This window comes from Teleopsis dalmanni, chromosome X (genome assembly GCF_002237135.1).
Source record: "Teleopsis dalmanni isolate 2A chromosome X, ASM223713v2, whole genome shotgun sequence".
Lineage (NCBI taxonomy): Eukaryota > Metazoa > Arthropoda > Insecta > Diptera > Diopsidae > Teleopsis > Teleopsis dalmanni.
In genome coordinates, this window is record NC_051848.1 from 23666978 (window position 1) to 23679915 (window position 12938).

Sequence of the window (12938 nt, forward strand, 5' to 3'; positions counted from 1 at the left end):
ATAGGCAACAAAACTGTCTGTTTCAACATCCTCACTTAACTGGAAAATTTTATCTCTTCTCCCTTCACTTTTTCAATGAACTTTGCCACAACCAGCAAACTTCTAGAAAGGCCATTTATTTATTTTATTATATGTATTGAGTTATAATGATACGGTGCGCAACGCAATAATATAATTTATTATACTTACATATATTTTCTGTTACTACAATATAACATTTGTGCAAAAATCCAAAGTAAGTTTTTATAAATACAACTCTGTGATTTATAGAAATACATTACGTTCTACGTTACTCGTACAAAGGGGTGCCATTGTAGGACTGCATTGTTCATTTCAGCCTTCACTTTCATTCAAGTGCGTCTTATCGTACCGTGCGCGCTGAGCTCTAAATTTTGATATCAATATTTCGTAAATATATTTTTATATTTTTTTTTTCAAAGTGTCGCCTAACATTAATGGTTTGTGCATTAATTAATTAACAACATAAATTCATACGCAAATACAATTCAATTTGAGAAAAAAGTAAGTAATATTTAGTCAAAATAGAAATATTTGCAATTCACTTAAATTTGGCGCTCGTTTAAACTTTATCTTAAAAAAAAAACACTAGATTATACCGGCGATCCCTAGGGGATCTACTTAGGCCTTTGCGCTCATTGTATAAAAAAAACAATAAGTTTCGTATAAATTTCATATTAAGTATTTTTTATGTCTTTTTTTTTTTAGAAACGTTTGTGTCCAAAATGTTGTGTTTTTGTAGATGAAAAAGTTCCGCCATTTTGAAAGAAGCCAAAAACTTATATTTCGCAAATGATTAGTTTTCATTTAAAAGTAATGCTATTTGTACTGATATCTCTTATTAACTACCACTAATCAATATAACCTCAAATATTTAAACACGAATTTGTAAAAAAAATTTGAATTCAATATTAAAAGAAAAAAATTTATATATATATATAAATGTCATAGGCAGCAAAATTGACTGATTTTGTACATAAATTAAAAGGGCGCTCATCATTGCGTCCATTGCTCTTCAAAAAGTCTTAAAAAAAATTAAAAAACTCGTACAATTTGTTAAAATTCTTAACCCAGTTTTTTCAAATTTTCCATCCTCAATTAACTGGGAAATTTTATTTCTATTACTGTGGTGTCAGTAATTAGTATCGTTCAATATATACATACATAGTTGAATTGTATTATATATGTATATATTTCAAATAATTATGTTTTATATACATATACTATATATATATATATATATATGGAAACCATTTAAATATATACCATATATTTATATTTCATATATTTATATTCCATATCTATATATTCCATATATTTAAATTCTATGTATTTTTATTTCATACATATACATATATATATTTATATATATATATATATATATATATATATATATATATATATCTATCAGTATTGTTTGCGCAATCTATCAACTGCTTGTGTATGCTGCTGCAACTGCGTTGTTAAAGAAATATATGTATATTTCTCTCTTTTTCACACCCAATTATTGTCCAAAGCAATGCTGCGTCTCATCACAATTATTTGCAATATATTAAATAAAATGATTTTTATTTTAAAAATATATATGACTATATAATAATATGTACAAATATATAATAATATATATAAATATATAATAATATATATAAATATATAATAATATATATAAATTGGAATTTTTTAGAAATAAATTCATATACATATCAAGTAAATATATTTGTATATAAAATTACAAAAAGTCTCAGCTTAACTATGTGCAAAATGTAATGAGTAAAAGTGATAGATATACATGCATGCAATGCTAATACTTTTTCAAATTATTCCCGCGTCTTTTTTAATTTCTTTATAAGTTTTTTTGTTGTTTTTATTTTCATTCGTCTGTGCTCCTTATTTCTGACGTGCATTTTTTTTTTTTGCTTTAGAGTCCATCTATAACGCTTGATTAGTTGTGCCGTTAGAAATCTGTTATTGTCTGAGAAAAACAATGATTTCGTTTTATTGCGTCAAAATATAAATTGGAGAAAACGGAAAAATTATTTTAATTTTGATTTTTAACATAAATGTCATTAAATTTTTGTATAATATTTTTTGCAATACCATGGCTAATATATTTTTACTTAATGTGAAAATATATGTATATATATATATTAGATATAAAATATATATTTATAACTATATATATATTTATATGTATATAAATTTTTTTATGAACTTCTTATTCCGCATACTTTTTAATTAATAACATTGTCTATAAAGTTCTCCAGCATTGGTATTCTTGCTTTATCGATATTTATAAAACCATTGAATATGTTGAAATATCAGAAGAATCATGCTCAGACTATGACTGATTTGAGATGTTGTATTATTTAATTCTTTTATTATATTATATTAATTTAATTTTTAACTTCTAATATTAAAGTAATCACAATATTTGAAATGCCAAATACATAATTTTAAGTATGTAATTTTATCCATATTACGCTAAGTATTTGAAGTGTTATAAATTAATCTGGTGTATTGTACATTTTGCCTGAGATTAACCAATTGAAAATAAAACTGTACTTAAAGTAAATCACAAGTGAAAAAGTTGTCAAAAACTTGCCAATCAAAATCAACATAAGTTTCTTTTAACGTTCGGTATATCAACTAATTTAGTCTTTGGCTTTCAGTGTATCAAATCATTGTATAGAAAACCAAGTAAAGTTTAGTTCCCAAGGAAGTTTTTTTAATTATTTATGATTTCACGTGAATGTAATATTACAGTGATTTCAATTTTAAATGTTATTATCTCACTAAAGAAAAACCGATTTAAGCCAGGATGGTTTCTATCTTTGATTTTAAAAAGTATTTTCGTACGAAAGGAATTAATATTTTTTTTTTAACAACTAACTTTTAATAAATTAAAATTTATTTAAATTTATTTATTTATTTATTTAATTTTAAAAAAGAATAATTTTCTATTTAGTCTTAATTTCGGATTGAAGTCAGTTCAAAAAAATTACTTCAATTCGTCTATCAAAACCATAGATTTCATATCAAATCTTTAAAATATCAAAAACCAAAGTTAGACAATTACACTTTGTAACAAAACTGTTACAAAGATGGGGAGGACTTGGGTTGTATAAAAACAAACATCTTTCATTTGGTATATTTTTCCGCCGCTTATCAACCACTTGTTCATCGTGTATGTATGACAGGGTTTACATTTATTTTATAAGTTTTACCGGCTTTGTCTTTATTGCCTAATTATAAAGGATGCCTAATTTATTTTTTTCTTAAATAAATTCAGTTTACGTGTATGTAGAGCTAATCATATAAAAAGTTTTCTCATAGAACTAAGCTAATTAGTGTTTATCTAGAACTCAATCCAATGTATTAAGTTCCTCATAACAAGCGCACTTTAAATATGGGTATTATACTAACTGTAGTTAGACTAGTTAACACTCCTAAGATTCAGACGCTTTATTCTTCAAAAATCAATTCATTTTCTATCCATACAATTTTAAAGACTTGCATTTTGTCACTTATATTGATTATAATATAATATATAAGTAGTTTTCCTCAAAGTATTGCTCTTAAATTACGCAAAAGTTAATAAACTATTGAAAATCAAATTAAGAATATGGAATTTATATGTAGAATCTATTCTTAGTGTTAATTCCTATTTCATATTAAACAAGTATTTTTAATTCGTTACACATCGGTGCACAATTATAACATGACATTCTAACATTTCCAAGTGCATTCATCTGAGTATGTACATTTGCATTAACCTCAACAGATAACGTACTATGTATTATTCTGCAGTTAAATCCGTTCTATAAAATTTGTTTTACACACTAGAATTCACAATGAAATAATGTTCATTTGATCCCGTAATTAACCAGCAATAACAGTTAGACAGAAACTTATTTAGTCCTTCCTCAATGCAAGTCATTGCCATACATCGAATGCACCGAATGCACCGAAACCACCAAAATCACCGAATCGAAGAAATAGTCGTACATGCAGAAGACATACTCGTAAGACTACAGCTCACCTAGTGTGAGTTATTCAAGTAAAATTATTCTAGAAACTTCATTTTTCATAACTTCACTGTAAAATAAATGTACAAAAAAAAAAAAACATATAATTTGATTGCAACACAACCTGTGTCCGATGTGCATATTTACGAATATGTGAAGTATGTGAAGTGGTTGATCAAAGCATGCAACAACCTTCAATCATATCTGGTTCTATATTAATTGTAGTTACTCTACTGTGTTATTCAGAGATAAAGTTAGATTAAATTGCACACATTCGCCTATGTTAACCGAGTCTCCTTTCAATTCAAATTTACTTCTCTTCAAACGAAGACTGCACTTATTTCCGACCGCTAACAGAACTTGACGTGAGAATTTCCTTTGCACAGCCAGTACCAAAGTTTGCATATTCCATATGCACAGCCTGTGCTCTACCTATAGCTCTACCTGTACCCGTACCTGTATCTGTAACTGCATTAACTGCACACATAAACGAGTGTGTGTAAATTTGTAGCTCGAAAAAATTCCTTAATTAAGTAAATTTAAGTAAAATATTTAAAATAGAATTCACCATAAAACGTATAAAACGTAGGTTAAGTCCCCCATGCATATTCATCTTATTAACAACTAATAAAAGTCACGCTTTTACTTCGTACCATACTCGTATCTCATTTAGGACATCGTACAAATTAAATATGTTGCCAATTACATACTAGGAACTAGTTCAAACCTGCCAGTGGTGTAGCGAATGGTCAATGAAGAAAGGAGTATGCTACACCCTCTCAGTTAATAATAGATCATTTGCTATAAAATACTTACTACGCCTTTGCAGTCAATTCGTGTGTACTGAGATTTTGAAGCAATTTTTTTTAAACTTTATTTTCCAACCGAATCACTTTGTATCTAGATACTCATTCGTCAACAGCTAGGGTATGAGATCAGACAAAGCGCTTCCAACTACAAATACAGTTACAGCCACAATAATATACGCAAGAACAGGTCAAATATACATCCACGAGGAACACATAGAAACACCCCAAATGGTTCGATTGCACTAAAATTATATAAAATATTTTACAAAAAATATTAAGGGATTAAATATTAAATCTAAGGGATGGTATATTTTTTTACAGATACTGCTTCTTTCATCTATGAAATAAAAAAAAAAGATTTCTAAAATATTTTGCGATGTTGTAGATCTTCTGTAATAGTCACAGACTCAAAGACACTTTTTTGACGCTGTTCGTATCTGTATTATGTCGAACTAAAATTTCTTTACAACTCCATTTTAGATACTAAGTCAGTTATAAATGATATGTTAATAAATAAAGTGCAAATTTAATTAGTATTATATTTATATTTGCTTTCCAATAAATATAATATATCATCATATCATAATATATCAAAACCGACTTCTCTAAGTCCATATTTCTGTCTCACTGGAGCCAATAAATTCGTATTTATATTTATATATAATAAGATTATATTAATATTTATAAATATTAAATAATTAATATTTATATAATTAGTTGTGTATAATATTAAATTGATATAAATCACAATATGAAAATATTTTATGTACCTCATCATCATATAATATGCATTGATGTACATATGTGTATAAATATGTATATATTTAAATTATTGTTATTTAATTCGAAAAGTTAAGAAGTAAAAATAAAAAACTCTATTAATCAAATTTTTTTCCCTCAATCCAAGCTCCATTTTACAAGTGGGTTTGCTCTTCCTTTGGGATCCCCGATTAATGAGGTTCAAATGTATAACATAAAACCTCAATCACAATAAAATTTTACCAATAAAATAACCTAATTTGTAGATACATACATAAATATCTATCAGAAACATGTTAGTGTTTCAATATTATCACTTTAATCCTTTAACGTCCAACAAAAAGAATTATATTGAACCCATTTTCTCTTCAACTTGTCTTTTAGTATCAAGTAATTTGGTATCAAGTAATTTACCAATGAAATGAAAATTTTATATTGATATATATAATAGTGTTGTTGTTGGATAGTTGCTTAGTTAGTAAATATTTATTATTTTATTAAAAATTTCTAAATTATTTGTTTAGAGAATTTAAATATGCCTGGACAAAATCACTACCATTTACATCAATATGGAGTAAATAATAGATATAATCCATTTCGTGGCAGAAGTGGGAGATTCCGTCAAGGTATTTATTAATATTTAATTAAAAATAATTAACTAAAAATATTATTTATTTTTATATAGCACCAGATGAACTGTATCCTCCACGCTCTTATTTTTCCCGTCAACCTTCTCGATTTCATTCAAATTCATTTAATCAAAACCAACAGTATCCACATTCACCTGAAATTTTCCAACCGACACCTTTTCTCCCAGTTCATCCTCATCCCGTATTTTCTTTTGGCCCTAATTTATTTCCATTTCCACAGTTTTCTCCAGTGCCTCGAATATATGTACCTATATGTACAAATTCTACATTTCCAAATATGCCATACTTACGTAGTTCTGACCTATTTGGTAAGTATATGAATGTATGCTAATTTATATATGAAATATATATTCATATTATTATGTTTAGATGCCCAATATTTGCAAGCTAACCAATATTTTGAAATGAATGAAACAGATGGAAATAGTTTTTCGGGTGCTAACAATAATTTTTACTCATGTGAAAACCCTGAAGTCAGTTATACGGTGAATAATATGCATATGAATACGACGGATTCAATGGAACGATCTCAAAGTTTTATAATGCAATTTGATAGTTCGCATCCATGGTATAGTGGCCAAGCAGCAAATCGAGTCCAAAATAATGTTAACTCTAATAACATTGTAATAAATCCAACTCAAAATTTTTATGAAACCACGCAAACAATACCATCTTCAACAATTGCATCCGCTGAGAACATAACATCAACAAACACTAATCCATTGACTCGTAATTCTTCCATGCCTACCTCAGTAAATACTAATCATTCAAATCAGTTGACTGCATCTTATACTGCAAGTTTAGGCTTAACGGAATCAAACAGTTCCCAGTTTCATGATTCTGCAGCAACAAATGACAACTTCATCAATGGTAATAATTATGAAAGTAACGTAAACCAGTCATACAATAACTGGATCTATGGTAACAACGAAAACTATATGACTGAAAGCAATAATATTAACTATGAAACTAATTTGATGAGGCAAAGTGATGAGTTCAGTGAGTTCTTGTCTAATGTTGATATAAAAACAGAATCCGATCCTGGCAACCAAAATAATCGGACTTCAACTCCTGATTCATCAGGTACATTAACATCTGTTGAAAGCACTCCGCCGCGCAATAAAAATACTTCTGCGACTTCAAATCCGGACAGAATTAAATTTGTTACTGAGAATATAATACAAATTGGGCCTATATTTTACTCCAGAACTGTCAAGTTGAAGAGTTCAATTTATGTTAACCCTAATTATATACCAAACCAGAGAGATAACTCTATTGAGGACCAGGGAAGCAACATAAATATTAACCAAGAATCTGAATCACAACTTTATACAAATATTGTTAAACGCAAAACTAAAAGCGATACAAGCCTCGAGGAAGGCAGCGATACAAGTGAGGAGGAAGAATATGGTAAATACAACAACTCCTTCTTTAAAGAGTTTAGAAGTTATTTAAAAAGATTTACTTTTGGTTTATATCTTAATATATAATTTTTATATTTTCAGAATTAAGTGGATCTGGTGAATCTAGTGCAGACGAAAGTATTGAAAACTCTCAAATTGACAATACTAAGGAAAAGGAAAATGTATGCCGTCTGAAATCACAGTGTATTACTCATCGTCAGCTAACCCAGCGCCATAAATCATATTCGGTACTTAATAAGTCGATCTAATCGACAACATTTTTCACACGTACTTCATTATTTGTATAACTAAGAAATTAATTCTTATTTTAAAAAAGTACATTTATGTAAAAGTAATTTAGATATAGTTTTAGATATAACCACCTTTAAAAGTAACACAACTATTCTATAGTATTCGCAACTGTTATATTTATGTTACTAATTTGTTGCAACTAACATTTCTGACTAAAATTAACAAATAATTGTAATTTCTGAAATATCCACCAGTTAAACTACTATTACTTTTATTATAACATTTTGTAAAAAAAACTAAATACGACTAAATATCGTCGTGTCTATAGTAGTAATCAGTAGTCAGTAGTATTAGTTGTAAGAATTAGTTGTTAGAAAGTACTAGTCAGTAATACTAGTTGTTAGAATACTATTGTTTCTATTATTATATTTTGAAACAAAAAACTAAATACGATTAAATATAGTCGTATCTATAGTAGTACTAGTCATCTATAATAGATATATTATCTTAACAAATTACTAACATGTTATGAAACTTATATCTGACTATAAGTAAAAAATAATTGTAAATTCTTATATATCCACCAGTTGTTAGAATACTATTATTTTTATAACATTTAGTAAAAAAACTAAATACGACTATATATTGTCTATATATAGTCGTATCTATAGTAGTAGTCAGTAGTCAGTAGTATTAGTTGTAAGAATTAGTTGTTAGAAAGTACCAGTCAGTAATACTAGTTGTTAGAATACTATTGTTTCTATTATTATATTTTGAAACAAAAAAATTAATACGCTTAAATATAGTCGTATCTATAGTAGTACTAGTCATCTATAATAGATATATTATCTTAACAAATTACCAACATGTTATGAAACTTATATCTGACTATAAGTAAAAAATAATTGTAACTTCTTATATATCCACCAGTTGATAGAATATTAATATTTTTGTAACATTTTGTTTAAAAATTAAATGCGGCTAAATACAGTCCTATCTATAGTAGTACTAGTCAGCTATAATAGATATATTATCTTAACAAATTACTAACATGTGAAACTTATATCTGACTATAAGTAAAAAATAATTGTAACTTCTTATATATCCACCAGTTGTTGGAATACTATTATTTTTAAAAAATTTTGTAAAAAAACTAAACACGACTATATATAGTCGTATCTATAGTAGTAGTCAGTAGTCAGTAGTATTAGTTGTTAGAATTAGTTGTTAGAAAGTACTTGTCAGTAATACTAGTTGTTAGAATACTATTGTTTCTATTATTATATTTTGAAACAAAAAACTAAATACGATTAAATATAGTCGTATCTATAGTAGTACTAGTCAGCTATAATAGATATATTATCTTAACAAATTACTAACATGTTGTGAAACTTATATCTGACTATAAGTAAAGAATAATTGTGAATTCTTATATATCCACCAGTTGTTAGAATACTATTATTTTTATAGCATTTAGTAAAAAAACTAAATACCACTATATATAGTCGATCTATAGTAGTAGTCAGTAGTCAATAGTATTAGTTGTAAGAATTAGTTGTTAGAAAGTACCAGTCAGTAATACTAATTGTTAGAATACTATTGTTTCTATTATTATATTTTGAAACAAAAAACTAAATACGATTAAATATAGTCCTATCTATAGTAGTACTAGTCAGCTATAATAGATATATTATCTTAACAAATTACTAACATGTTGTGAAACTTATATCTGACTATAAGTAAAAAATAATTGTAACTTCTTATATATCCACCAGTTGTTAGAATACTATAATTTTTATAAAATTTTGTAAAAAAACTAAATACGACTATATATAGTCGTATTTATAGTAGTAGTCAGTAGTCAGTAGTATTAGTTGTAAGAATTAGTTGTTAGAAAGTACCAGTTAGTAATACTAATTGTTAGAATACTATTGTTTCTATTATTACATTTTGAAACAAAGAACTAAATACGATTTAATATAGTCCTATCTATAGTAGTACTAGTCAGCTATAACAGATATATTATCTTAACAAATTACTAACATGTTGTGAAACTTATATCTGACTATAAGTAAAAAATAATTGTAAATTCTTATATATCCACCAGTTGATAGAATATTAATATTTTTGTAACATTTTGTTTAAAAATTAAATGCGGCTAAATACAGTCGAATCTATAGTAGTGTTAGTCACTACTTCTTAATTGCATTAGTTATATTTGACTTCCATGTAAAGTATCTTCTAAATTAATGTTAAAAGAAATCAAACCAGAATATGTAAACTATGTAAACTTGAAAATGGATACACAATATAATAAATAAAAATTATAATAAATGTTAATATTATTTTAATAGTCTTTAGATAAATATTCTTAATAAATCCTTATCTTTATCCTGTTCCTTATCCTCATAATCTCTTTAAAAAATAACTTGTTAAATCATTAAAGCCTATGTGTTCCAGTGATTGGTAGAATATAAAATAATCTGCATTTGGTAGTAGTGCAATTTTGATTTTGAGTTAAGTATTTTATAAATAAAAAATATTAAATAATAATGTTTATTTGTATATTAAAAATATAATTTGATAAGGAATGCTTTAATCTCTCAAGCGATTGCTTCGAAAGGCTGACTACTTACATGAATATTATATAAAATATATTATGCAAACATAAAAATATTTGCTAAATTCAATTAGACATAAGTAAGTAAGTTGACAAAGTTATTGTTGACAAAGATTAGTTTTTCTTAATTACGTTCGATTCTTCAATTTATCTGTTATCTTGATCTGCGCTTTTAACAGTCTAACCAATTTTATTTCATCAATTTTTTCTAAATCAAGTACAGATTTGCCTAAAGATACTATCTCAATCCTCAAGCAAGGCTTTGAGAAATTGCTATTAGTGGTTATTTCAATCACAAATAATTACTTTCCAAGCATTATTAACTAAATCCTATTAAATTTCATATACTGTTCGTTTAATAAAATTGATCTGACTTTGCAATTCTATTTTAAATATCTCGATCTTGACACTCTTCAAATAAAAAAAATCGAACTAAGTATTTTATTATTGTTAAACTGATAGATACGATTATTTCTCGGTGTGGTTAAAATATTTACTTAATGCTACTTTCTACTACTTAGTAAATATCTGAACTTAGTTCGTAGATGTAGATGACAATGTTATTTATGTACATATATTCTATATACAATTAATACCTATATTTACGATATCATTAAATATATATCAACATAAAATCTTTATTTCAGAATGGTAAAGCAGATAACGATCACTTTAAAGCAATTAAAGTCTTTCAACTGTTCGGAGAATGGACTACAGGATTTTACTTTGCAGATTTGTATTAACTTTATGAAATCACTGATTTTTAGGCATGAATTTTAGAAAAATTATGCTCACTAGGAAATGTGCTCACTGTAATTGGTTAAACTCTGCCATAATTGAATTCAAGATTGGAATAATCAATATTAAAGTCAAATATGTATGCTTACTATTATAGTTAAATACCAATTCGACAAAATGATCACCTTTTTCAATCTTGATACCGGCTGGAAGTTTTGCAAATACTCTATATGCGAAACCTAGCAGATCCAGTCGTCAAATGGATGAAATATGTTGATTTTATATACTGTGACTAAAACGGGTTCATATTTGTAAATATCCATGTATAAGATTTGCAGATGACATCAAAACCGGTTTTGATAGCCTTCTAGTAACTCCAAAATTATTAATTAGTGAAGGAGAAAGTCCTTCACTCCTTTATAATAATCCTTTACAGTAATTTATTTTTTACATAATTCAAAATAATGAATAATATGGTTCAATATCAATTATGAAATCCAAACCAAACTAACAGATCGCACACTTATCTTGTCTCTTTGTGCTGGAATATCTAAAACCACAGCAATAAACTTTCAATACAATTTCTTGAAAAAAACAGTTAACAACGAGATATCGTCCATATATCAGCGTATGAAGAATCGCGGTCTAGAATAATCGTTTTGAAAATTAATCTCTACTCTAGCGAAAGCCATCGCAAAATCAAGCATTTATTTAAGACTAATAAAAGAAAAGAAAACCACATAAGGATTTTATATTTATTAGGTTATACATAAACTAGTCCACAAAAAATATGTGGAGGATTTTCTCAAGCGGTGACATAATTATATAGCACTCAAGGCGGTCAACTTCGAAGACTACAAAATATCTTTTGATTGAATGATGATTTATTTGCTTTTTTTCTTATAATTCTAATTACTTTCTATTCGAAGTACGTATTTAGTTAATTTTGTTTGTAATTTTTAATAATATAAAGTGGAAATGGTTTTCGTTTCGCATTGATAATGATGTATCACTTAAACGTCAATTGTTTCTAATTGTGGAAATATTAATCACATCATATAAAGAAGAATTAATCATATCATATCATATAAGAATTAACCATATAAAGAATTTATTCTAGTTTCATTGCATTTTTTTTTCACATTTTTTATAATAATTTTTACAACAGTTTTTCATATCTCCAGATTCGTGTTGTGAGTCTCGTTTTCCGCAATCGTAGTATCTCTTCAGAAGTTTTTCTTTCAACCATAGTAGGCATATGGTGATGAATAATAACCGGAATAAGAATATGGAGTACCATAATAAAACTGTGGAGAAGGTACTGGTGCTGGCATTGGAACAGGGTTAGGGTTTGGACTACCAATGGGTGCAGGAACAGCCATGGCAGCAGCAAACAAAGCAGCAAAAAGGACAACCAACTAAAATAAAGAAGGAAATGTATTTTATTAAATAATTTAAGTTATATACTCTTAGTACCTGATAGAAATAAAATAGAAATAAAAGATAAATAAAACAAAATTAAGTTCACTTACATATTTGAACATTTTTAGTTTTGAGTTGTTTTTTTATTTTTTGGCTTAAAGGTACTCAGATACTTTTTGAGTTGAACTGACTGATTTGATGTCAAAATATTGAATACGTCTGAAAGCAAAATCCACTGATAT

At 26.8% G+C, this 12938-nt stretch overlaps 2 protein-coding genes across 2 annotated transcripts; one reads left to right on the forward strand and one right to left on the reverse strand.

Annotated features, from left to right (window-relative positions):
• The first annotated feature begins 319 nt into the window (after window positions 1–319).
• Window positions 320–12138, forward strand: LOC119690007 (GATA zinc finger domain-containing protein 4-like). The gene is made up of 6 exons (XM_038104980.1): window positions 320–522; window positions 6136–6237; window positions 6297–6569; window positions 6631–7671; window positions 7767–7912; window positions 11184–12138. The coding sequence occupies exons 2-6, from the start codon at window positions 6147–6149 to the stop codon at window positions 11277–11279; spliced, it is 1647 nt and encodes a 548-aa protein (XP_037960908.1). The 5' UTR covers window positions 320–522; window positions 6136–6146; the 3' UTR covers window positions 11280–12138.
• Window positions 12139–12386: 248 nt separating this feature from the next.
• Window positions 12387–12896, reverse strand: LOC119687158 (neuropeptide-like 4). The gene is made up of 2 exons (XM_038101367.1): window positions 12807–12896; window positions 12387–12692 (listed from the first exon to the last, which is right to left on the reverse strand). Exons 1-2 carry the CDS (start codon window positions 12816–12818, stop codon window positions 12516–12518), a joined length of 189 nt encoding a protein of 62 aa, XP_037957295.1. The 5' UTR covers window positions 12819–12896; the 3' UTR covers window positions 12387–12515.
• Window positions 12897–12938: the final 42 nt, after the last annotated feature.